Source organism: Cibotium barometz, chromosome 29, assembly GCF_041138505.1.
Source record: "Cibotium barometz isolate CiBa-2024 chromosome 29, ASM4113850v1, whole genome shotgun sequence".
Taxonomy (NCBI): Eukaryota; Viridiplantae; Streptophyta; class Polypodiopsida; order Cyatheales; family Cibotiaceae; genus Cibotium; species Cibotium barometz.
The window spans coordinates 30,745,037-30,770,291 of NC_141074.1; the positions used below are offsets into that span (position 1 = coordinate 30,745,037).

A 25,255-nucleotide genomic window follows, 5' to 3' on the forward strand; every position below is an offset into this window, starting at 1 on the left:
CCTCTCTCTCTCTCTCTCTCTCTCTCGTTTGTGTCTTGTCCATACAATTATCGCGTGCTGCTCTGTCTCACGAGGACAAGACTGTGGATATGCGACAGAGGCAGGAGGAAGGGGGAGTAGGAGGGCGAAGGGGGAGGAGGGGAGGTGGTGGAACAAGGGGAGTAGTAGGGGAGGTGTGAGATAGAGAACTAGCTAAGGGAGTGAGAAGGGGATGAGAGAGCGAGGGTGGGGAGAGAGAGAAAGAGAGCTAGAGGAGAGAACCTTAGGCCATTTTCAAAAAAAAAAAAAAAAAAGAGAACCTTAGGCCAATTTGCCACGTAAGTGGCATTTAAAAATTGGAGCAATTGGATAAGGTGTCAAATCTTGGAACGAGTTATGTATCAATTTATTATGAATGCATAACTAGGGACCAGATGACCTTCAAATACACTTAAGGGTTTATACTTCCACTGTGCGATAAACCCTGCGGGCTAAAAGCTTCGTCATAGCCATCACCACCATCTACACGGGATGTGTAAGTCAGGGTGAGGTGTCTCTGTTCTCATTTCTGATCACAGAGGAGGGTCCATTCAAATGCTGCAGAAGGTGGGACGAAGCTTGTCCTCGTCTGAGCTCAAGAGGGCCTCGCCATGGGCGGCCGCCACAGCAGCGCGGTACCTGCTGGGCCACAGTAGAAGAAGCTTTGGGGGCAAAGCCAAGGAGAAGGCCAAAGTGCAGGTGCCCCTCCCTCAGCAGCAGCAGGTTGCCCAGCCCGACCCCTCAAGCCCTCAAGAGGAGAAGCTCGTTGCTGCAGTCGCCCTCGAACGCCTCCCTGTCATCGTCCCGCCCCCTGCGCCAGAGATCGAAGCTTTTCGCAATTTCTCGTATGCTTTAACCCTCTGTTCTTTACCTTTAAGAATCTCTTAAACTCTTAGCACTGCCATTATCTCTTTAGGACGTTAAAATGCATGTTTTAAGTCTCTCGCCAAGCCTGCCATTGTATACATTTATATACATGCATACACACGTGTGCACATGCAGGCACATCTACATTCAACTAGTAACATGTGTATCAATTTTATGGAGCTTTGATTAATGCACCAAAGATCCATACACAAAAGAAAGTATATTTTCTCCTAAATTGGAGGGAAAAATTGCACTTTTTCTCTCCAATTGAAGGCCCAAATATGAAATTTCGGATTTTGGCCCCCAACCTTCATATTTCATGTATATAATCGTTTCGGTCTATCGTTCATTGTCCACTTGCCCGATGTTGAAACGTTTCGTTCCAAAATAAATTGTTTCAGCAATGAAACATTTCGCGGTGAACTTGGTCTGCTGAGAGAGAGAGAGAGAGACAGAGAGAGAGAGTCGAGGGCCTTTGTTCAGTCTGCCGGGAGAGAGAGAGAGAGAGAGAGAGAGAGAGAGAGAGAGAGAGAGAGAGAGAGAGAGAATCGACCGCTTGCCGGTTGCCCCTTTCCCCATGTCGACCACCTTTGCTATCATGCATGCGAAGGTACCAACGTGCGTGCGCTAGAATCGCAGACGTGGTCAGTGATGCCTCAAGGTTTTTTTTTGTTTTCTCCTTGTATTTTAATGTGCCTAAAACCCATGTAAATGATATTGGGTTCCTCTAATAATTAAAGTCCTCCCCTTAAATAGGACTTATGGGTTTGTGTGCCCATTGGGGTGTTCACACCCATTTTAATGTGGGTGTGAGTACTCCACCTTATAAATTTTGACTAAGTTCTAAATATTTATTTTGTGACTTTTTCTTGCTAGTTCTGGCACCTGCAGGAAGCCAATCACTAATCAACAAGCGAAGACATCCACATAGCCTCGTAGCAAGTTCTGGGCATCCCAGCGCTACGAGATTGGACATATACAGGCATGCAGGACATGAAAACAAGTCATGCATCTAGCAAATCTTCTATCTCTGCACACACACAAAATGCAATGCATATGTAAATATATACTGGAAATCCCCCGTTCTCAAGCCATGTATCTCACCCAAGGATCTAGTCATACTAGATGATCTCGATTACCAGTGGTCCTAGTCATACTGGTCACACCGCTAGGCCTACTAGTCACACTAGCACTACTAAGAGAGATTGATCATATCAGCAAAGCTCTCATCGCTTTGGAAATACCAGTCCATGGTACGGGACTACTGATCATATCAGCAAAGCCCAAACATTGGATATCCTAAGGGTGATTCACGAGTCAAAGTGGTGTCCAAATGCATAGAAGGGTCCAATAAAAAATCGATCTTTGCACTCATTTAAGGATACCTTGTTGTTCAGGGAACCAGATGGTGACACCTCTCCTCTCTTCTAAATATTTGACTGTAATTGAAAAGCTTCCAAGTAGGCATCCAAAATCTAAGGATAATCTCTCAATGTTTGTCGTCCAACCATTTAGCATCCATAGCGAGGTAGTTGCGAAACTTCACTATATACCTATGTTGTAAACGGCCTCGCCTCTTTTTCTTATGACAGAGAATTTGCTCAAGGTGGAGAATCTCTTCCATTTGCTCAACTTCAAGAGGGTCTTCCTCCATAGGTTCACTGGGCTCTGGTCCCATATACTTTCTTCGAAGTAGGCTCATATGAAAAGCATTATGAATCTTCCAATGATTTGGAAGAGCCAATCTAAATGCAACATCGTTGATCTTTTGGATTACTTTGAAAGGGCCATAATACTTGTTGGCAAGCTTCCCTCCTTGCCAGGTCTTTTAGGAGGTCCGGCCTTATCAAATTTCAGCAATACCCAATCTCCTTCTTTGAGATCCATATGTAGTCTGCAACCTTTTTATGCTTTTCTTGGGACTTTTGAATGACGGCCCGTACTTTTGCAAAAGCATCCTGCAAATCACGTACATATTCATCTGCAAATCACGTACATATTCATCTGGTGCAAAGATTTCATCTTTTGTACGTAAGATGGGGGCAGGACTACTCTGCCATAAATAACCTCAAAGGGTGCTTTACCAATAGAAGAGTGTACTGTATTGTTGTAGGCAAATTCTACCAAGGCTAAAAATTTCTCCCACATGCTCTTTTACTCGGCAACATAGCATTCGAGCAAATCAAGTATGGCTGAATTTGCAACTACACTTTGCCCATCCGTCTCGGGGTGAAAAGCTGACGAGAAGTTAAGTTTTGTCTCCATGTTATCAAAGAGAGCTCTCCAAAACAGGCTAGTAGTCCTAGGATCTCTATCACCAACAATGGACTTAGGCATTCCATAATGTTTAAAGATCTGTGACAGAAAAAGTTTAATCATGTGGTGTGGTTTAATGGTCTTCTTCATTGGTATGAAGTGAGCCTGCTTGCTAAATTTGTCGATAATAGTCCATATGGCATTGTGTACGATTCAAGTCCATGATAAAATCCATGGCTATGCTTTCCCAAGGTTCATCTGGCATGGGTAATGGCTGAAGTAACCTTGGGGTCTTTTGCATTTTGAACTTTACTTTCTGGCAAGTAATGCATTGACGTACATATGCCTCAATATCCTTACGCATATTAGGCCAAAAGAAATACCTCTCAATAAACTAAGTGGTTGGCAAAATTCCTCTAGGCCCTGCATAAGGTGGTGCATGAGACTCATGCAAAACTTTTTGCTCAAAGTCTTTGGTAACACATAATCTGTTAGCATACATGAGATATCCATCAAACATATGGTATATGTGCTGTCCCGGACTGCAAATCAGCCCATAGAGATGCAAATGAAACCGAGGTGGGTGAACGGTCAACCATCTTCAATTAGCAACCTTAATGTCACCAATTGGCCGACCATTTGGTCCATCTCCAGATTTGTGTCTCGTTCACTTGAGGCCAGGCCGGTGTCTCGTGTGAAGGGGCCAGTATTTTGCATAACATGGACGGGAGCCAGAGTGGTGCCACCTGTGTATGACCTGGACTGTGTTCTATCCATGGGATTGTCACGCCATGGAAGAGCCAGTATTTGTGCCGTGTCTTGCCTATGGGACTGTCACTCCATAGGGAGGCTCGTGCCTGGATCTGTGTCTTACCTCTGGGACTGTAACTCCATAGGAAGACCGGGATTTATGTTTTCTGTCGTGCCATCATTGTGCTCGACAGAAATGTTTAGTACTTGTTCCATGAACGAGAGATATGTCCATGATTCTGTTTGCACATGCATTCATGTTTGCATGCCTGGAACTGTCTTCGCGTGACTTGTATTCTTGTGTTTGCCTGCTTGACGTGCCACTTACTGAGCGGGGACGCCTGCCAGTGAGTCGTGAAGTTTGCTCTGTCTTCTGACGAGTTTTGTTGCGTGTGAACAGGTGGTAAGTGTATTGCATTTGTTTATTTTATAGCATTCTTTTTAACCTTTGATTTTATAAGGTTGCAGGTTCACACTCATTAATGAGTGGGCACCCTCCCCAATATCTCATAGTGCCCTTGGTAGGGTGGGCACCCATTAAGGGCACCCACGTATTGGCCATGGTGGGGAGGGAACCCCTCACTTAAGCATGTGTGTGGGGGTGGGTGCATGGCCACCTACCCACACGCCCTTGGGACTTTGGAACTGGCCGCCTCCATCCGATTCAGGTGGGCTGGCCAGCTGTTCGTCGTGTGCCCCTCCATGCAAATCAGCCGTGATACTCCTCTTGTATATAGGCGGCTGTGCATGACCACCTTCGGGGATTCGACGCTGGCCCACAAGCGACTCTGCTTGCTCTTGCGCACAGGTCTCTCTTCATTTTGCTCTGCGGGCGGCTACGCACAGGCCACCATCCTCTTGCCTTGCAGGTGACTGCGCACAGGTTTTTCTCCCATCTCTCTCCTTGCTTTGCAAGCGGCTGCACATAGGCGACTGCGCCTAGCCATCTCTTCCACCTGCTAGAGACGACTGTGCGCAGGCGGCTGCACGCAGGTGGCTGCGCAGGTCTCCTCTCTCGCTTGCCCACAGGCGGCTGCATGGCTGCGTACAGGTTCCCATCTCTCACCTTGCAGGCGGCTGCACACACAGGACTTCTATCTAGCTTGCGCACAGGTGACTCCAGCTCCCCGTACTGTCGGGCAGCTGCTGACAGTTCATTCCCCCATCTCTCAAGCTGGCAACAACAGCAGTAATAAAGGCTTCTCTCTTTTCATACGTGGGTGCCTAGTACTACTGAAAGCCATATTCCTTGTTTTACAAGGTGAGTGGATTGAGATTCAAGCAAAGGTCTTTGGTGTAAATCTTACAAGGGATACTCTCTGCTACTAACACTCGTTCGGTGCCGGGTAGTCCAAGCTTCTAGAGAACCACGGTCCATGGGTGCTGAGATCGGGAGAGCCGGGCGTTAGTACGGGAGCGCCTGTTTGTGCGTGGTCCTGGAGCACCAGTGGGGCGCTCTGCGCGGATTCCAGTAAAGGCACGGGACCGTAGAGACTAGACTTCTTCAAGTGGATCGCTCTCCTTCGAACGTCTACTTCAAGTCTCTTGTTTGGTAACTGTATTCATTTCAATTGTACATGGACATCATCCGGTTCATTAAACCCATTGAGCATTGTATCACTTAAATACTTCCAATAATATATCATATATTGAGGGGGGGGGGGTCGGCCCGTTCCGGCCCCAGTGCTGGTGTCCATTGATCATCATTTCATTTCATTTCAGTTTTTAGTTGTTTTTGAGTTGTTCATTTATATTGTGATAATTAAGTTGTGCTATTACGCGTGTGGGTGTCCAACGGAGTCTATTCCCACTTGACGGGATCGGTTTTATTGGTATCAGAGCACGGTTATTTCCCTCTTCTTAGTGGGGAAACGAACCGTGTATTGGACACCCCGCTTCTAGCACACTTAACACAATGGACAGCCAAGGCAACCCTTTGGAAGTGCCTAATTCGAGGGGCCCATCAAGTGCCTCGTGTGGTTTTGATGCTTTACAGGGAAGGCACAAGCCCCTTGAGAAGGTGAATGATAGTGATTCGAGGGGACAACCGTCTCGTGGAAAGACAGTTATGCAAGAAGAGGAGCCTAATGCAATGAGGGCTGAATTGGAGCATATGAGAGCTTTTGCAGGCACAAGAGCAAGAGCTGAAATTTTTGCATGAAGATCTCCATGTGCAAAGTGCCATTAAAGCAAGGAAAGCCGATGCAATGGTGGACATGACTTTTGAGTCCATGGCATGAGAAGTGGGCAAGAAGCCAAGGGAGTTGGCACTTTCCTACCTCCTCCGCAAAGGTGACATCAAAGAGGGGGAAGATGGAGAGCTGAAATTCAGAAATCCACCTCGCTTGAAGCATGGAGATCCCGCATCTCAAAGGTTGAGGTCATTTATGCAAAGGGAAGAGGTGACAGCCACCTCTCGTCATGCATCTTCTCCACAAGGCACAAAGGGTGACATGTATATGTATGCTAGTGCTCATGGAGGGCATGATGGTCACATGTATTCAAGGCATGTATCCCATGGAGGGGGTTTTTCTTGTGGCAGCAAAGAGCACATGTTTAGACAATGCCCTGACCGCAAACCAAAGCATGAGGACAAGCAAACCAAGGCTAATGTGCATGCAGTTCCCGATGTGCAGGGAAATACAAAACATGATGCAAAATAGCGGATGGTATGCAAAGCATGGGGTCAAATCAAGGATCAGCCCGCCTTATTTATGTTTGATGATTGTGCAACAGATAACTTCATCTCTATTCAGATGGCAGCTGCCTTGGGTATTGAGGTTGAGAACTGTCAGAATACGCAGCGGAGATGATGACCAGATCTGGGAATACAAGAGCAAAAACGCATGCAGAAAAATACAGCACAAGAGAGAGAGAGATGTAGGCGTGTAACTCTCCTCTAAATACACAAGAAGATCCCGGGTATGATACACTAGTGGCAAGGGGACTGGGGGCCTATTTATATGCCCCCAGATGAGCAGTCGGCTTGCTGAAAAAGGCTCCACGACTGCATCATCAGTCGGCCAGCACCATGCAGCCAGTCGGCCAGCACTGAGGGTCCACGACTGCATCAAGTATAGTCGGCCAGCTCCAGTACACACATCTTGATGTAGTCGGCTAGCAAATGCATCCTCCTGCCAACTCAGGACTGCCTCCCAAGCCACAGAAAAAATGGGAAAAATAAGAGAAAAATGCGGTGAGTGGGGAAAAATGATAAAACACGTCATAAGGGTGGGCACACCCACAACAAAGGCCCTGGTGTATAAAACTGGACAGGAGATGACTTCTAACACCCCCTCTCAGTTCCTGGCTGTGAAACCAACCACACAGGGAGCTGGGGTGCCGCCTGAGCAAATCCTGAGAGAGCGACTTCGTAAAGAGGTCCAGCGTACTGTCCTCTGTCGAACAGAACTCTAGCAAGATGTCATCAGCAACGATCTGTTCACGAACAAAGTGCCTCTGGATGACCATGGGTTCCTCCAGTGGAAGCCCAAACGTGCAATGCAACCTCTGCATCCTCACCACCTCACAAGCAGCATCACAAGCAGCCCGGTACTCTGCCTCTGTGCTCGACAAGGCAAAAGATGACTGCCTCTTACTGCTCCATAAAACTTCTCCTAGGCCTGAAGTAGATCTCCTCGTGTCCGGATCTCCTCCCCAAACCGAGTCACTCCAACCGTGGAGTCGGACTCCATCCAACAATCCCCCTCCTGTGTACAAGAGTCCATGATCCTTCGCATGCCGCAGAAACCACAGGAAACACAATCCTGCCTCCCAAAGAGTCATCTGCAACCATGAGCTCAATTGCCTCATCAGGAAGCTCCCGTCCAATCCGGTGTCCATCAACCAGATCAATGAACCATTCTGCTTCTGAGTTAAAGAGGCATCACACTGCTCACAAGAATCAACACCTGTTACGGTGCACAAACAAGTCCTGGAAACCTGCTGAAGACCACGCAAGGCCTTTTGAAACCTGTCAACCACCCCCTCTGAATCGGAACCACAAAGCCTGGAGTATGCACCTCCTTGTGCAAGTAATCACCTGCCACCTGCCTGGCTTTCCGAAAGGTCCCCGTGGAAAGAACATCCTCAGCTCTACAGGAGGTTCTTTGTCCCGAATACTCCGAGACATCAGAGCATAAGTGACATGTTCAGTTTCCTCTGACTCACGAATACAAGAACTTGCAACATGAGTACTGGAAAGTTCCTGCCAACTGCTGCCATCTACTGGTAAGCTATCCACCATCTGGTCCCGGAAAGCCTGTACCTGCAGCGTATCCACACTTAAGTGGCCATTACCAGACTGCCACTCATCACAAACCTGAGGACCTGGGAGAGAGAGTGCTGAAAGCTTGTAAACTCCATTCTCCACTCTGCCTTCCCAAACCACTTGGCCTGTTGCTTTGTCCCGGAGAGCAACAAAATGCTCATTAAACTCCACCCGTACGCCAGTCTTGCAAACTTGATGCACTGACAACAGATGAAAACCAAGTGCCAGAACATACAACACCTGGGAGGAATGCTTCCCCCCTCTGCCATCGGGAACTATCTCCATGCTGCCCTCACTGTGAACTGGGATAGTGGACGTATCCCCAGTAAGAATATGACTAGAAAGCCTGCAGAGATCCTGTAAACCGGAACGGAAAGGAGTCATGTGCCTGGAAGCACCACTATCAAGAATCCACTCCCGAGTATCCGTTGCGGAGAGTCCTCCAATCTCCTCCCTGCCTGAAGAAAATAAAACATCGGTGTCCATCACCTCCAGGTGCACAAAAAACGGAGTCTTCATGATTGCTACTGAGGAATCTTCACCCTTCTCGGTCTTTCGCTTGGGACACTGCCTCCAATAGTGGCCTTTCTCGCCACAATTATTACAGGTCCTCTCTGCCTTCAGTTTCTCGCGGTCAGCGTCGGACTTCTTCTCAAAAGACTTCTTCGATGAAGCCTTCCCTTTGCCCGAGTTACGGCCTTTCGACCGTTGGCCAGTTAAGGCCTCCGAACCTCCACCCTGAGGAGGGTTCGTGAATCGTTCCTCCTGGTCCAGGACCATGGGCACAAGCTCCTCCCACGTGATGGTGCTGAGCCTGCCACCACTGGTAATCAAAGACGAGTAAAATGCTGAGTACGAAGAGGGCAAGTGCGACAGCAACGTTATGGCATGTCCTCTGACGATATCTCCTTCCCAGCTTGAAGAACTTCCTGCTGAAGAGCCTGGAGCTTGTTAATATGCTCCCGCATCGTCGATGACTTTGCAGGGTTCATAACCCGCATTTGTACTTCCAAGGAAATCCTCTTCATGGGCGATACCCTGTTGTAAAGAGAGGCCAAATGCTGCCATATACCTCTGGCCAGCGTCATATGCTTTACATGATTGATTACCTGTGGTGTGCAGTTGAGAAAGATAAACGAACGAACCCTGGCGTTGACACGATCCCACATCTGTGTCTGAGCCTCCCAGTCCTTTCGGGTTGACGGTAACTCCCCTTCCTCTACTTCCGGCCGTGAAACCCCAACAACGACGAAATCTGCGAGGTCGTAAGACTCCAAAACAGATTCCATCATAACCTTCCATATGCCGTAGTTGCTCCCGTCCAACTGACAGTCCACCGGGAACGTGGGGAGTGTCGGGATCTTCACATATCTCTCAGCCATCTCAAACAGATCTGCTGTTGCGGGGATGTACTCTGAAAAGGGTGGGTGGGTGGGTGGGAACAAAGAAGAACTAAAACCTGCAAGTGGCTGTCCAGCAAATCAGCCCGCCGTCCTCTTGCTTCTCCTCTTCCCGAACAGTCCAAAACAGTCCACCAATCAGCCACAAAACAGTCCCCCTCTTGCTCACACAAATCCCAAGAACTATCTAGAGCCTAGGGCTCTGATACCATGTCAGAATACGCAGCGGAGATGACGACCAGATCTGGGAACACAAGAGCAAAAACGCATGCAGAAAAATACAGCACAAGAGAGAGAGAGATGTAGGCGTGTAACTCTGCTCTAAATACACAAGAAGATCTCGGGTATGATACACTAGTGGCAAGGGGGCTGGGGGCCTATTTATATGCCCCCAGATGAGCAGTCGGCCTGCTGAAAAAGGCTCCACGACTGCATCATCAGTCGGCCAGCACCATGCAGCCAGTCGGCCAGCACTGAGGGTCCACGACTGCATTAAGTACAGTCGGCCAGCTCCAGTACACACATCCTGATGTAGTCGGCCAGCAAATGCATCCTCCTGCCAACTCAGGGCTGCCTCCCAAGCCACAAAAAAAATGGGAAAAATAAGGGAAAAATGATAAAACACCTCATAAGGGCAGGCACACCCACAACAAAGGCCCTGGTGTATATAAAACTGGACAGGAGATGACTTCTAACAAGAACATGGGACCTCAAATTGAAGCAGAAGCTGCCTTTATTGGTAAAGAGGTGCAGGTTACCCCACTAATAGGGAAGTTGCGCACGCCGCATACATATCCAGGGTTACCTTGATCATGAGCATTTCTTGGTTGCACCACTTAATGGATGTGATGTATTGCTTGGCAAGCCATGGCATCATAGGTTTGAGCCCCGCAAAGAGTACAAGACAAACATGATTTCTTTTATGCATAGAGGCCGCATGCATATCACTGATGCTGGCAAGGAAGGGGATTCTATCCCACTTGTATCTCACATCCAGATTAATAAAGCAATGAAAAAGAGTCTTTCTGGGTACTTGGTTTTTGTTCATGATAGCATTGACCCAAGTCATCAAAATGTGGATGCTTTGACTCACGATAGGCTGAATTTTCTTCATGCATTGAACGATTGTTTTACTGATGCATTGCTAGGTGAATTACCTCCTCAAAGGCCGGAGGATCAGCGCATAGATCTTGTGCCAGGCAGTTCTCCACCTAACAAACCCGCATACCGTGTGAGTGCTGCACAACAAGAAGAGATTATGAAGCAGGTAAATGAGCTTTTAGAGAAAGGTTTGGGTCAGCCAAGTTCCTCACCTTATTGCTCTCCCGTGCTTCTTGTTCAAAAGAAAGACGGATCATTCCGCATGTGTGTGGATTATAGAGCTTTAAATAAGCTCACCATCAAGAATAGATTCCTAATTCCGCGTAATAAGCTTGATGGCTCGGCTTGTTTCAGCTGTCTTGATTTGAAGAGTGGTTATCACCAAATACGAGTGGTGCCACAAGATGTCCACAAAACTGCATTCAGGATAGCTTTTGGATTATATGAATTTTTGGTGATGCCTTTTGGTCTCACCAATGCTCCAGCCACATTCAATTGTATGATGGATAGGATATTCCGATCCCATCCCAAATTCATAGGTGTGTTCTTTGATGATATCTTGGTTTTCTCCAAGAATGAGCAGGAACATAGAACTCATTTGATCACCGTGTTCGAAGAGTTGCGGAAGCATAAACTTTTCATTAATGCCAAGAAAAGTGAGTTCTTTCGTTCAGAGATACATTATTTGGGTCCAAGGATGGAGTAAGAATGGATCGTGCCAAGATAGAAACCATTCGGAATTGGCCAGAGTTGCAAAATGTACATCAAGTACGTAGTTTTCTGGGATTATGTTCATACTATAGGCGTTTCATAAGGCATTTTGCTATGATAGCCACCCCTCTACATGATCTCACAAAGAAGAAAACCACTTTCAAATGGACTCCAAAAGAACAGGATGCCTTCTTGCAACTCAAGCATGCTATCATGTGGACCCGTATTGATTGTTCCCGACTTGCAAAGGTCATTCATAGTGGAATGTGATGCTTGTGGCGATTGTATAGGGGCTGTCCTAAATCAAGACGGGCATGTGAGAGCCGTCGTTTGCATGATGCTGAGCTTCATATGGATATCTATGAGAAAGAGCTCTTGGCTGTCATTCATGCCTTAAAGATATGGAAACATTATCTTCTTGGGGCTGAATTTGTAGTCAAGACAGATCATCAGAGCTTGAGATACTTTTTATCTCAAACAAAGCTTTCAGAGAAGTAGATGAGAATGGCAAACTTTCTTTCCATGTTTCATTTTCAGATTGTGCATACTCCGGGAAAGAAAAATGTGGTGGCAGATGCATTATCCAGGAGGTCTTATGTGGCTGCAATTTCAATGGCCTCTCATGGAGACTTATCTGCTATGCGAGATTTGTATCATTTGGATACTGATTTTTGCCATATATGGACTGATTTGATGGCTGGTCACTCACATGCCTCTTATATGATCGAAGAGGGTTATCTTATGAAGGATAACTGCTTATATGTGGTGAAGGATATGCGTCCAAAGGTTATGGAGGAATGTCACGCTCCACCTTATGTTGGTCATAGAGGTATCATGCCCACTACACACATGATTGAGAGATATTTCTTTTGGCCAAGCATGCGTAAAGACATTGAGGCATATGTACGTGCATGTATTACTTGCCAAAAAGTGAAATTTGACAGGCAAAAACCTCCAGGTTTGCTTCAGCCATTGCCTATTCCCTCTCGCAGCCATGGGAAAGTATTACTATGGATTTTATTATGGACTTGCCTAGATCCCAGCATGGGAATGATGCTATTTGGACCATTGTGGACAGGTTTAGCAAGCAAGCTCATTTCTTGTCCGTCAAGAAAACCATTAAAGTTGATCATAAGGTGAAGCTTTTTCTTGCTAATATTTTCAAGCATCATGGTATGCCTAAATCCATTGTTGGGGATAGAGATCCGAGGACTACGAGCCTTTTGTGGAGGGCTTTATTTGATAACATGGGCACTAAACTTGAGTTTTCATCAGCTTATCATCCCCAAACGGATGGCCAAAGTGAAGCTGCAAATTCAGCCGTGTTGGATTTGTTGAAGTGTTATGTGGCAGATCAAAAGACTGCATGGGAGAAGTATCTTCCACATGTTGAGTTTGCCTACAACAATACGATCCATGCCTCCACGAGAAAGGTCCCGTTTGAGATTATTTATGGCAGAGTGGTTTTGCCACCCATCCTTCGTACAAAGGATGAGATTTTTGCAGCTGATGAGTATGTACGTGACTTGGATGTAGCCACATATGATCATATCACATATACTAAAGCCTAAACTTTAAAGACTTGAGTGCAATTTGAAAGTTGAAAGTTGAAACTTACCTCCATGATGGCTTGTTTGATATAGCGATATACGAATGCACCCGATGTTTTCCTCCCTGCCTTTTCGGAATCCACGCCCCGCACAAAGTATGTGCCAAGAGGACAAGAGACAAGTATATTGATGATGCCTCTCTTCTTCCGGTCACTCCATCCGTCGGAGAGGATGCTACACCCATACTTGGACCATGCCGCCCGCACCGGATTGAGAGATCTATCGATTCTCTCCCTCTCATCCACAAGTCTCTTCGTGCGCATGTCATGGTCGGAGACGCCGGTCCATCCTTCACATGGGCCCACATTTGCAATGGCTTTCACCATTGACTTCCATTGATCTACCTTGAGCACATGGAATGAGAGATTGCACTCAATAATGGTGTGTGCAATCTCTATATCCGCTAGCCATTGCCGTTCTCGGAGATGTGATAGAGAAGAAGAGAACCCCCCGGTGGCTTGGGCTAGAGTGGCTTGCCTCATGGGAGACTCAAGCCTTTGTCTCTTTGAGGCGGCACCGGCGGAGGTGGCACCGATGGAGGCGGCGGGGGAGGATGTATCACAAGGCGGGGAAATGACCTCATCATCTGTCCTTGAGCTTCTACCACTATCATGGTGAGCACCCAATTCACCCTTGATCTTGTTGAAGATCTCATCCGATATAGCAAGGGGGACTTCCTTGCATGGCGCAACTTGGCTTCCCACCTTTCCAAGATGTTGGAGAAGCCTAGTAACTCTACTTGTGTATTGTTTGCCACAATACGTACAAGTCCACCTATACGACTTGGACTTTCCATCGGCTTTCTCTACATGGATAGCATGCACATTAAAGGCTTCATTCTTCTCCCTTGTCATTCAAGAGATGGATAGGCTTGAGAGAGAGAGAGAGAGAGAGAGAGAGAGAGAGAGAGAGGCTTGAGAAAATGTGAGTGTGAGGCTTGAGTCTTGACTCTTGAGAGAGAGAGAGCCTAAAGGCTTCAGAGAGAGAGGCTTGAGAGATGGCCTATGGGGGAGAGAGTGGCTTGAAAGTTGAGAGTTGAGAGAGAGAGAGAGAGAGAGAGAGAGAGGGGCTTGATGGTCACTTGAGCAAGACTCAAGAGAAGGGGGGGCTTGATGGTCACTTGAGTAATGAGAGCCTTTAGAGAAGCTTAGGGAGTGGGCATTTTATAGGAATGTTCAATGGGCCATGGCAATGGGCCATGGCCCATGGCCCATGGCAATGGGCCAAGCAAAGGCCTAAACACATGTGACATGTCACATGGGCCACAAAGCAAGCCAAAAACAGCCAGAAAACGGTCCTTAAAACGGCTACAAAACGGGCAACGCAACGGCTTTAAACGGCTATTCGTACCGTACGACATCGTACCGTACGAACCAGTTCGTACTTGTACGAGAAACAACTATGTTCTTAACTATAGGAAAAGGTCCAAAACTATGGAAAGAAAGCTTGGGACAACGTTTGCCCACTTGTTTCAATCTCTGTTTCGTTATATGCAAATAGACCCAATCCTCTTCCTTGAAGTGGACATCTCGTCTAGACTTATTTGCCTGTCTGTGCACTGAATAATGGCCAGGCTCAGAATTGAGGGCCAAACTATACTTGAGTACCAAACTTTGCGGAATCGACAAACTAATCTTTCATGCTATCCTACAACGGACCTTCCAACTTTCCATTTATATATCTTGTATTAGCGGACATAGCCAGCTGGTTTATATTATGCATTTTATCCAAAGCAGTGCAATTGCCCAACCAGCTATAGTGTGTGTGTGTGTGTGGATGCGCACGCTTGCATGGTGCTCTCTTTAGTGCTAGCCTTCATCATGGCTGAGTCTGCCCTTCACCTCTAGAGTGTTGGTCATGACCACTCCCGCCTAGTTCAGGTGTGAACACAGCTTACTCAGGGGCACTTTTCCCTGTGACTGGACACAGGTTTTTTTCCGGTGTGAACACACTTATGTGTGTTGGGCACTTTGCCCTGGGCCTTTTAGTACTCACTTGTACTCTCATTTTCATATCATTATTGAGTACATCTTTTCCAGCACTCTTGAGCTTCACTCGTTTTCTCTCTCTTGCAACTGTGTGTGTGTGTGTATGTCTGTGTGTAGGCTTCTCCCCCATACCCAACATTGGTATCAGAGCTTGGCTAGGGTTAGCATTAGGGTTTGCCCCCTTGCTACCCATCAAAGCTTCAGCTTATTGTCCATACACGCCCCTCCTTGAAGCGCCCGTAATGCTGCCCGTTGATTGTACCTGCTACTAGTCGACCAGTGCTTTGCGCCGTCCACGACTTGCAGCTGTTGCCCTGCCCTACGCTGCACGACTGTACCAGTGTTGTTGACAGTATCAGTTGTGCCGTACAAGCGCCACCGCCGCCCGACTATACTAGCTACGGTGTACTGTGTCGCCTTGTGTACTTGCCCGTACTGCGTCCGCCTTGTGTACCTGCCTGTATTGCACCGTCGACTGCTGTTGCTCCGTACACTTTGCCACCGACTGTACTATTGTACCTGCTGTCCTACGCAGCTGCTATGTGGCACCTACACAGTCGCCTGTTGACCTGTGCGCCCAATCGACTGAAGCGACTATACCTGTAGTACAAATCGTGTACACTATTGTGCCTACCCGATTGAAGTTGCTCCACAACATTGGTATTTCTATAATTTTTTCAAATTCTCGGAAATTGCTAAAAGCTAGCAAATACATTGCATTAATTTTGGGGCTTTTCACCATTGAGCTCAAAATTGCAACATTGGCACTGATTTTACCCGATTCAGTGCGTAATTGCACTAGAAATTAGGGGATTTTGCAGAAATTGACTCGATTTTGCAGAAATTGGCACTATTTGTAGGCAATTTTGGGTATTGCAGGCACATTTGGTTGGCATTGGAGCATTTTCCCCAAATTTTTTTATTGCAGCATTACTACTTGTTTGAACATACTTGTGACCACCATGTCTGGGAATATTGGTGATTTATTTGGTATGCTTTCCGTTGAGGATAAGTTGGATGGCACCAACTATCCTATGTGGGCATACATGATGAAACATGTACTTGTTGCAAAGAATTTGTGGGTTTATGTATCAGGGGCTGATGTCAGGCCCATTGCTCCTGCACGAGCAGCAAGTACTTCAGGAACCATGGATGCAGGTGATGATGTATCTTCAGGTGGTGCTACATCTTCTGCACCTTTGCCAGCCACTCTAGAACAGCTCAGATGGGATGCCAAGGATGCTCAGGCACATGCTTTGATTGCCCTCTCATGCAGAAGGCAGGTTATACCGCACATTCATTCATGCACTTCTTCTAAGGGTGCATGGGATGTACTTGCTTCTTTGGATCAGGTTCGCAATGAGGCCCGTGTTGCCTATCTTCGCAAGAAGATTGAGTCTGAGCATATGGATGAGGGTGACTCAATGGACAAGTTCCTTACCCGCATCAAGGATTTGTGAGAGCAGCTCATCAATATTATGAGGTCATTCCAGATGGTTCACTTGTATCTACAGTGCTTCAGGGTTTGCCAGAATCCTATCAGGGTTTTGCTACTACTCTTCGTCTACTCATGAAGGGTAATCCAAACTTGTATATCTTTGATGAGTTGGTGACTCTCTTACTGCAGGAGGAGCAGTCTCGTTCTAATAGGACCACTATGCTTTCTGCTGATCAAGCATTTGGTGCCTTTGATCGAAACAAAGGTAAATCTGGGGCTTCATCTAGTGGTAAACCTAAGGGCAAACCACATGCCCATTCAGATTCTACCTCGTCTAAAGAGGGTGACAACAAGAAAAAGAAGAGATGCAACTATTGTAGAAAACCTGGCCATCTTATTGAGGAATGTAGGAAGCGCATTGAGAGTGAAAAGAAAAAGAAGCAGCAAGGTTTGGCTGCTATTGTGGACACTAAAGAAGAGGCAAACTTTGCTCATGAGGGATATGCATTAGTGGTTACATGCAGTTTGCCTGCTTCTTGTATGTCTATCTCAGCTGGAGATTGGTACTTTGATAGTGGTGCTTCTAAGCACATCACTTCTTGCAGAGATCTCTTTGCCAATTTGCAGGATTCACCTCCAGGCGGCATAGTTATGTGTGCCAATGATGCCTCTTACTCCATTAAAGGCATTGGCAATGTGGAGCTAACAGCATGTGATGGGGATAGCTTTACTCTTTGTGACACTTTATATGTACCAGGCATTAAGAAGAATCTCATTTCTGTTTCAGCCCTTGCATTATCTGGGTTTAAGGTTCAGTTTTCTGATTATTGTTTCTCAGTGTATGACAGCAAAGATTCAGCTTCTCTTATGCTTTCTGGGACATTATGCAGTGGCTTGTATAAGCTTGACATGTATGACAGGAGTACTTATTCTCATGATGCTATGATTGCCTCCACATCCCGTGTGATGAGTGACACTGAGTTATGGCATGCTCGGTTTGGTCACTTGAACTTCCCATCTCTTGTACGCTTGCAGAAGCAAGGTATGGTGCATGAGCTTCCTCCTATGCAGGTTCTCTTCAAGCATGTATGTGAGGGATGCATCCTTGGAAAGATGCACAGGAATTCCTTTCCTAAAGATGGGGCTATGAGGGCTGTCCGACCATTACAGCTTGTTCATAGTGATCTTTGTGGCCCCATGAGGACTCCATCTTTTGGAGGACACTTGTACTTCATCACGTTCATTGATGACTACACTCGGTTTTGTTGGGTGTATGGTTTTAAAATGAAGTCAGGTGCCTTTGCAGCTTTCAGAGACTTCCGTCCCATGGCTGAAAATGCTTGTGGACACAAGCTTATCACATTGCGTACAGATCGAGGGGGGGAATATTTGTCACAGCTTACATGCAGTTACATGGTATTTCTCATCAGTGTACTACCCTCTATACTCCTCTCCAAAATGGAGTTGGTAGAGAGATGTAATCATACACTCATGGAGATGGCACGTTGCATGCTCAAAAGCAAGGATCTGCCCAATAAGTTTTGGCTTGAGGCGGTTATGTGTGCCAATTATGTGCTTAACCGTTGCCCTGAAATCTAAGACTGCCTATGAAGCATGGAATGGCAGGATTCGAGTGGTGACTCATATGAGAGTCTTTGGGTGTTTGGCATATATGCATGTGCCCACACAACAAAGACACAAGCTTGATGCAAAGGCAATCAAATGCATTTTCATTGGTTATAGTACTGAGAGTAAAGGATACAGACTCTACGTGCCTAATACAGGCAAGATCATTGTGTCAAGAGATGTTATCTTTGACGAATATGCATCTCAACCACTTGTCTCATGTACCAAACAGCCGTCTATTGGGCTGGAAGATGTCTTTGATACTTTGTTGCCTTTATTCAATTCAAATGTGGACAATGTAGAGCCAGTATCAGCTCATTTACAGCCACCTCTGCCTGCTGAAAACCAGCAAATTCAGCAGCTGAACTTGCCCCAAATTGATCCTGAAATGCCTCAGATTGATCAGGATACCTTAGGTGATGCATTGGCAGAGGAAGATGCAGATACGAGGAAGTCAAAAATTGTTCCTAGATGGCTGGTTGACACTTTGCGTGATAGCAAACAGTCTACATTTATGCCAGGTCGTACACGTGTTGCTTCTCGCCATGCATCTTCACATTATGTGGATACAGCTCTTGTTGCCACCGCTTGTAATGAGGAACCCATTTCTCATGTTGATGCATTGGAGGATGACCATTGGGTGGTAGCCATGCGTCCGGAGTTAGACTCCATTGACAAAAACGGTACTTGGGAGTTATGTGACTTGCCCCCGGGCAAGCGTGCTATTGGCACAAATTGGGTTTTCAAACTTAAGCGTAAGCTTGATGGTTCAGTTGATCGCCATAAGGCTCGCTTGGTCGCCAAAGGGTATGCCCAACGTGAGGGCATTGACTATGAGGAGACCTTTGCTCCCACTTCACGTATGACTACCATACGTACTGTTATTGCATTGGCTGCCCACAAGCAGTGGCATGTACATCAGTTGGATGTTAAAACTGCTTTTTTGAATGGCGATTTGCAGGAGGAAGTTTGTGTCTAAGCCTCCTGGCTTTGTTCAAAAAGGTGCAGAAAATAAAGTATGCCGTTTACATAAAGCACTGTATGGTATTAAACAGGCCCCTCGTGCTTGGTACCACAAAATTCATACATACTTGACTGCCAAAGGGTTTCAGAATAGTTCAACTGAGAGTACACTTTATGTACGCCACGTTGGGAACAATGTTCTCATCCTTATTCTTTATGTGGATGACATGCTCGTCACTGGCCCTGAAGAGGGTGATATTTCAGCTTTTAAAGCTGATTTGCAGCATGCATTTGATGTCAGAGACATGGGGCATTTACATTACTATTTGGGCATACAGTTTATACCTTTTGAGGGTGGTATCATGTTATCTCAGTGCAGATATGTTGAGCAGCTCCTTGAGCGTTTTCACATGACAGATTGTAAACCTGTTTCTACTCCTATGGAACCAGGTCTAAAACTGTCACTTGAGCATGCTGGTGAGCCTTTTGATGTTGCCACCTATCAGCAAGCTGTGGGATGCCTTATCTACTTATGCTCTACTCATTTGGACATACAGTATGCTGTTTCTAGTTGAGCAGATTCATGCATTGTCTGAGCACTATGCATTGGCAAGCGTGTAAGCGTGTCTTTCGCTATCTCAAAGGCACTGCAAACTTTGCGTTGTTTTATGGCAGTTCTTCTACACTATGCTTGCTTGCATTTACAGACAGTGATTGGGCAGGTTGCTATGACACGCGAGTGTCAACTAGTGGTAATCGTTTTCTTCTTGGTGACTCATGCATCTCATGGCTCAGTAAGAAGCAGCCAACAGTGGCCACTTCTAGTTGTGAAGCTGAATACAGGGCAGCCTTTACAGCTACTGTGGAATGTGTTTGGCTACGACGCCTTCTAGCCGATCTTGGTGTTGGACAGCAGTCCCCTACCACCATTTACACTGACAGTCAGAGTGCTTTGGCAGTTGCACGAAACCCAGTATTTCATGCCCGCACAAAGCATATTGAGGTTCACTATCACTATGTCAGGGAAAGGCTCCATGCAGGAGAGATTGACTTGGCTTATGTGTCTACACATGCCAATATAGCAGATGGGTTTACAAAGCCTCTTTTGAGGGAAAAGTTTGAAGCTTTCTGCGAAGCTTTAAGCCTGCCCTAGGCCTTTTAGTACTCACTTGTACTCTCATTTTCATATCATTTTTGAGTACATCTTTTCCAGCACTCCTGAGCTTCACTCGTTTTCTCTCTCTTGCAGCTGTGTGTGTGTGTGTCTGTGTGTAGGCTTCTCCCCCATACCCAACACAGAGAAGTGATAGAAACTCAGCTCGATGGTTGATTTATGAAGATTTGTCTAGTACCATGACGTATCTTTATGCATGAACCTTTACCTGCTCTTGGGTGCTGATGACGTGAGTGGGGATGCCATAAAGTCTATGCTACACATGATGGAGTTGATGATTTGAAGCTTTTTGAGTACACTCTCACAGAGTCAAGACTGCACTTTTGTTTTTGTGAAGTTTGGAAATAACCTGAACTTTCCATTGGTATTTATATATTGCAGCCACTTTCTATGCTTGGTCTCCAAATTTATTTGATTTAAAAAATATATAAAATTTAGTAGGCTGTGCCACTGTTGGCATAAAGATCACTCAACATGCGCATTTCGTGACTTCTTTGCAGGTCTGAATGGCAAGACCAATATAGGCGGCAGTATCCAAAAGAGTTCATTGATGCACTCAGCAGCAGTAACGAGCGGTACCTGCAAAACTGTCTCAAAATCTGGATCCATTAATTGTTCTCTTTAGATGATAGATATCAACATGTCAATTGCAACAATACAATGCACATGCCATCCTGAACTCTAATTTTTTGGTAGCAGAGCAACCCAGTGATGTCTGCTTTTGATGGCAGGGAGGAGAATGCATTTGAGCTTAAGTTTGAACCTGGTCCTAGGATCACGGAAGCAGACAAGTCAAATGACAGAAAGTAAATAATTGGGTTTTAAGTTTGTGTCAGTTGGACTTTTCAATCTGTGTTTTGGATATATTTTTTGTTAATTCAAATTGGCGAGGCATGTGTCTTTGGATTCACATCAAGAGTTCATGTGAGGAGCTGGTTCTGCAGGTCCTTGCAGCGGGCATTGGATCGAAGGCTATACCTTATTGTACAAGGATACCCCTTGGGAAGGTCCAAGGAGAAGCTTATTTGGCATTTTCCTGAAAGGCTATATAAAAACGAGCAAACAATGCGCCTGGTATCATACTAACTTTCTATATGATTTGGCGTACAAATACAGGTGCATTCTGACTGACGGGACTTTTTGTCTACAGTGTGCAGAGTCTGTGTTTGTACCAACAGCAGCTAAAGAAGAGGATGTCTACTTTGTTGGCAATGCTCCATGTGGCCATTTTTGTGAAAGCCACCTGGATCCCAAATCCAAGACTCCCACTACTTTCAAAGTAACTTCTAATCTCTAACATATCAAGATCACATGTATGTATTTTTGTATGGATATGTGTGTATATGTATGTCACTACTTTCAAAGTAACTTCTGATCTCTAACATATAAAACTGATCACATGTATGTATTTTTGTATGGATATGTTTGTATATGTATGTATACCATGCATGTGTATGCGAATATGTATGTATACACCATGTATGCATGCATGTATGTACACACGTCTGTACGACTGAATGTGAGATGTGTGAATGAATGTAAGTACTTGTGTACTAGCTATACTCATACACACTGCATGCCCACATATATTGATAAACGTATAACCAAACTGCATTTTCTCCTTATGCAAAAATTGGAGCGGAATAATTTCTAAACATTCCTAGAGTTCCTGATGTTAACAACACATGTTTTGTGAATCAGAGGTTTTTTTTCAGATCACAGTTGCTGGGAAAAGTACGATACAAAGCTTGGAACTACAAGGACTATGCATGGGTAACCAAGGAGGAGCTACTCGAATACTTTGAGCTAGACTTGTCAGTATACATGAAACAAATGCTAGTTGATGACTTGAGGGTAATTTATTGAAATCATGTAGGAGGCTGTCTAGTCTGCCTATGCTTATGTTTGTATTGGCTGTGGGCATGCCTTGTTTGGATTCGAGTCACAAGGAGAGAGATTGATGACTGCATATTCAAACGGGTGCTAGAATGGGTTGCTCCACCACAATGGTGGACAAGCAATAATTTTAACTTTTCTGGTGTCGAAGCACCTGCACCATAGGGAACGAGAAGATCTGGATTTCTTGTTTGGATACATGAAAATATGCTTTGCTTTGCAAAAAAAATTAGAGCTCACAATACTTTTGACAGGTCCGTGCGACATTATGCTAGTTTAGTTCTTAAATTGAGCTTTAATGCTTGATTGGCTTTGATCTCAGACTGAATTTTCTTCAAGCAACATTTTCGATAGAAGGTCACATTTTGTGTGAAATCATGAACACTTCATCATAAGGGCAAACATCAGGGGCCTCCATTGGCATGCTTACTGAAGGTAGAGGTTGGTCTTTCTCTTTAATCATCTGAATTTGTCATACGTGGCACTTTATATGCTTTTGATCTCTTGGGCACACTAACCTCCTTGCCTGGTAGTCTGCCAATATGGATTTGTTTGGCAACATACTTAGATTTCCAAAAGTGTTGACACAACTGCAGGTGGTCTAATTTCTTGATAGTGTTGATTCTTGAAACTGAGCGGTTGTGCTTATATTGTCACTGTTTTTGGATGAGTTGAATTGATTCAACACCTTTGTTCCTGAAGGAGCATGTTCTTCTCTTGCTATTTTGGCGATTTACCTTCATCCTCCCTCAACATTGATTGTAACTCATGAGGTATCATGCTGTCAACCTCTCTGAAGGAGTGTCCATGGCATCTTTCTCTAATGGGCTTGGAGTCCAAATCTTTGGTGCTCTTCACAGGAAGTTGTAGAACTTTCAAAATGTGATTTTTTCTCATGTTTTAAACTTGGATTTCATGTGAAAGTCTTTCATAGCTATGAAAGTTTTCCTGACATAAAATTTTAAATCACCACCTGACATTGTTCTCTTTCTTACATGTGATTATTAACGTCTATTTTTTTTGTTCACTAGAAAGGTTTACCAACAAGTGCTTTCAGGGTGCTCATACGAAGACACATTACATTCATTGTTTGAGTTTTTGCAATCTTTGGCATGAAAGACATGTTGATAGCAGTGAAATTGATTCAACTCTATGCTTGCTTTGCCACAATGCACATGTAAGCAACCAAGTAGCTCAAATGAAAGAGTTTCTATTAAAGCATAAGACATTGTTGACATGTTTTTAGCTTCTACATTTGGCTTCTTTTAGTTGTCATGTTGCTAATGCTATAATGCATCCTACCTTTTTTTTTTCTTTTGCATTTAACTTCTATCTTCCTAACTTGATTCCATATTTGGGTCTAGATATTAATATTAAATATTGAACTAACTTTAATAATCTAAAAGAGGCCGTGTATAGAGAGACATGAACCTTTATTTATTTGTGTAAGCTCTTAACATGGACAATGATTCAAAGTTTCAGCAAACACAGATAGATTTCTCAGGTGTTGCAATTAGAATACCCATCTTGTACAAGTGACATTTTAAACTATATCTATCGGAATATCTTATGGCCTCTCCAAATACACATGCAACTTTGGCAAGCCTTGATTACTTCGTGGCTCTCCATCATGTGATTTTGTCTTGCTCCACAAAATTCTACTGTGATATTGATGAGCATACATTATCTCATTTGCTTTGTTATTTCTAGGTATCGAGACAACATGACCCACTGACATAATTCCTAAGCTTGTCATATCTTTGGTGGTGATACTACTCACCGTTTTCTCAACACATAAGAGAAACACACTACACAATAAACTTCAGATGCTCTTGGAGTCCAACGCCATTGTTAAAGTCAAAAGCTTACCTAGCTATCGAATCATGTGTCATTGGTCCTTACCTTAAGAGCCCCAATTGCAACTTTTCGATGTGGCTACTCTAGCTCATCCATTGTCACATCCTCACTCCATTGTGACTTTGAATGCTCCTTACTAAGGGGTTAAAACAAGAGCTCTCTTTGCCTAGATTGAGGCAAATATAGATTTGTCTTCATGGTGGTGGTTGTCTCTTGCAAAAGGTGGGAAAGAAGAAGAAGTTAATACAAGAGGGAAAATGTATAAACAAATCTATCTAGTATGTATCTATCATTTAAGCAAGATGCACTAGCATATATGCAAGGAAGAATAAAGAAGAATGGATGGTCACTAGTTATGAGCTCATAAGTATTCTGATGCAAGGGAATGATTGTGTATTGCTTAGTGTAAAAAATGACTTGTATACAAGTGACTAGTTTTCACACTAGGTTAGCCAAACTTAAAAATGGTTTGATATCTATTACTAGTCTTAAGCAAGTATGTACACAAAGTCCTTATACTTTCCTTATTCAACATTAAGCTTAAGGTAAGGGTGTTTTATATATATTTTAGCACCCGCTTATAAAAGATAAGTGACCGTTTGAGCAGGTAAGATGGTAAAGTGCCTTACAGTATGTCTAATGGGTGAAACTATGTTAACTTATGAGGTGGTTAACATACCCTCCTTTGTAATGGTAACCATGTCCTTGCATCACCCAAGTCGATAGTGAAATTGTTGCCAAAGTGAAAATAGTGTTTGACAACACTACTAGCACTTTGCGAATAGTGCTAGTTAGCAATAGTAGCACCGCTAATTGTGTTTGATACATGGCATCGGGATTTGTCCAAAGTTGCAATGGAGTTGGCCAACCTTTGTGGCTTAAGGAATTTGGGGTTTGTGAGCACTGGGGATAGGGGCAAGGTGGTTCAAGGGTTCATGTGGTCGAAGATGAGGCTATGGAGGTACCTGATAATTTGAGGAGGATCCAGGTGAGCGATGGGCTGTGTACCAGCCTACCATGGTCCCCCATCTTGAAATGTACCTACATGGTTGTTGATGACGGGGCTTAATGCAGGTGCTTGAGAGATCGGTGTCTATTCTTGCTAGATGTGTCTATTGAATACAGAACTATGTGTATATTATAGGTGTCATGCATGCGCATGAAGGTGTGCTTGTGTAGAAGCTTCTTTTGGTGAAAACTCTAAGACGATGTTTTCTTTGACTCTATTTTTTTTGCATTCTTGGTCTCTCTTTTCACTCATGCAGCTCGTGTGTCGCACCCCTAGATGAGGGTTTTATACTAACTTTGGGTCCATAAAGAGTTTATAAAG

The 25,255-nt window shown here is 44.8% G+C and overlaps 1 protein-coding gene across 2 annotated transcripts; it reads left to right on the top strand.

Annotated features, from left to right (window-relative positions):
- Positions 1-409: 409 nt before the first annotated feature.
- DECOY (decoy) lies at positions 410-22,769 on the top strand. Of its 2 annotated transcripts, XM_086823124.1 has the most exons (7): positions 410-863; positions 20,673-20,747; positions 20,904-20,978; positions 21,117-21,246; positions 21,323-21,451; positions 21,874-21,986; positions 22,391-22,769. In XM_086823124.1, exons 1-7 carry the CDS (start codon positions 574-576, stop codon positions 22,461-22,463), a joined length of 885 nt encoding a protein of 294 aa, XP_086679250.1. In that variant the 5' UTR covers positions 410-573; the 3' UTR covers positions 22,464-22,769. The 2 variants fall into 2 exon arrangements, with proteins under 2 accessions (XP_086679250.1, XP_086679251.1); XM_086823125.1 differs by having other exon boundaries at positions 413-863; positions 21,874-22,501.
- The last annotated feature ends 2,486 nt before the right edge of the window (positions 22,770-25,255 follow it).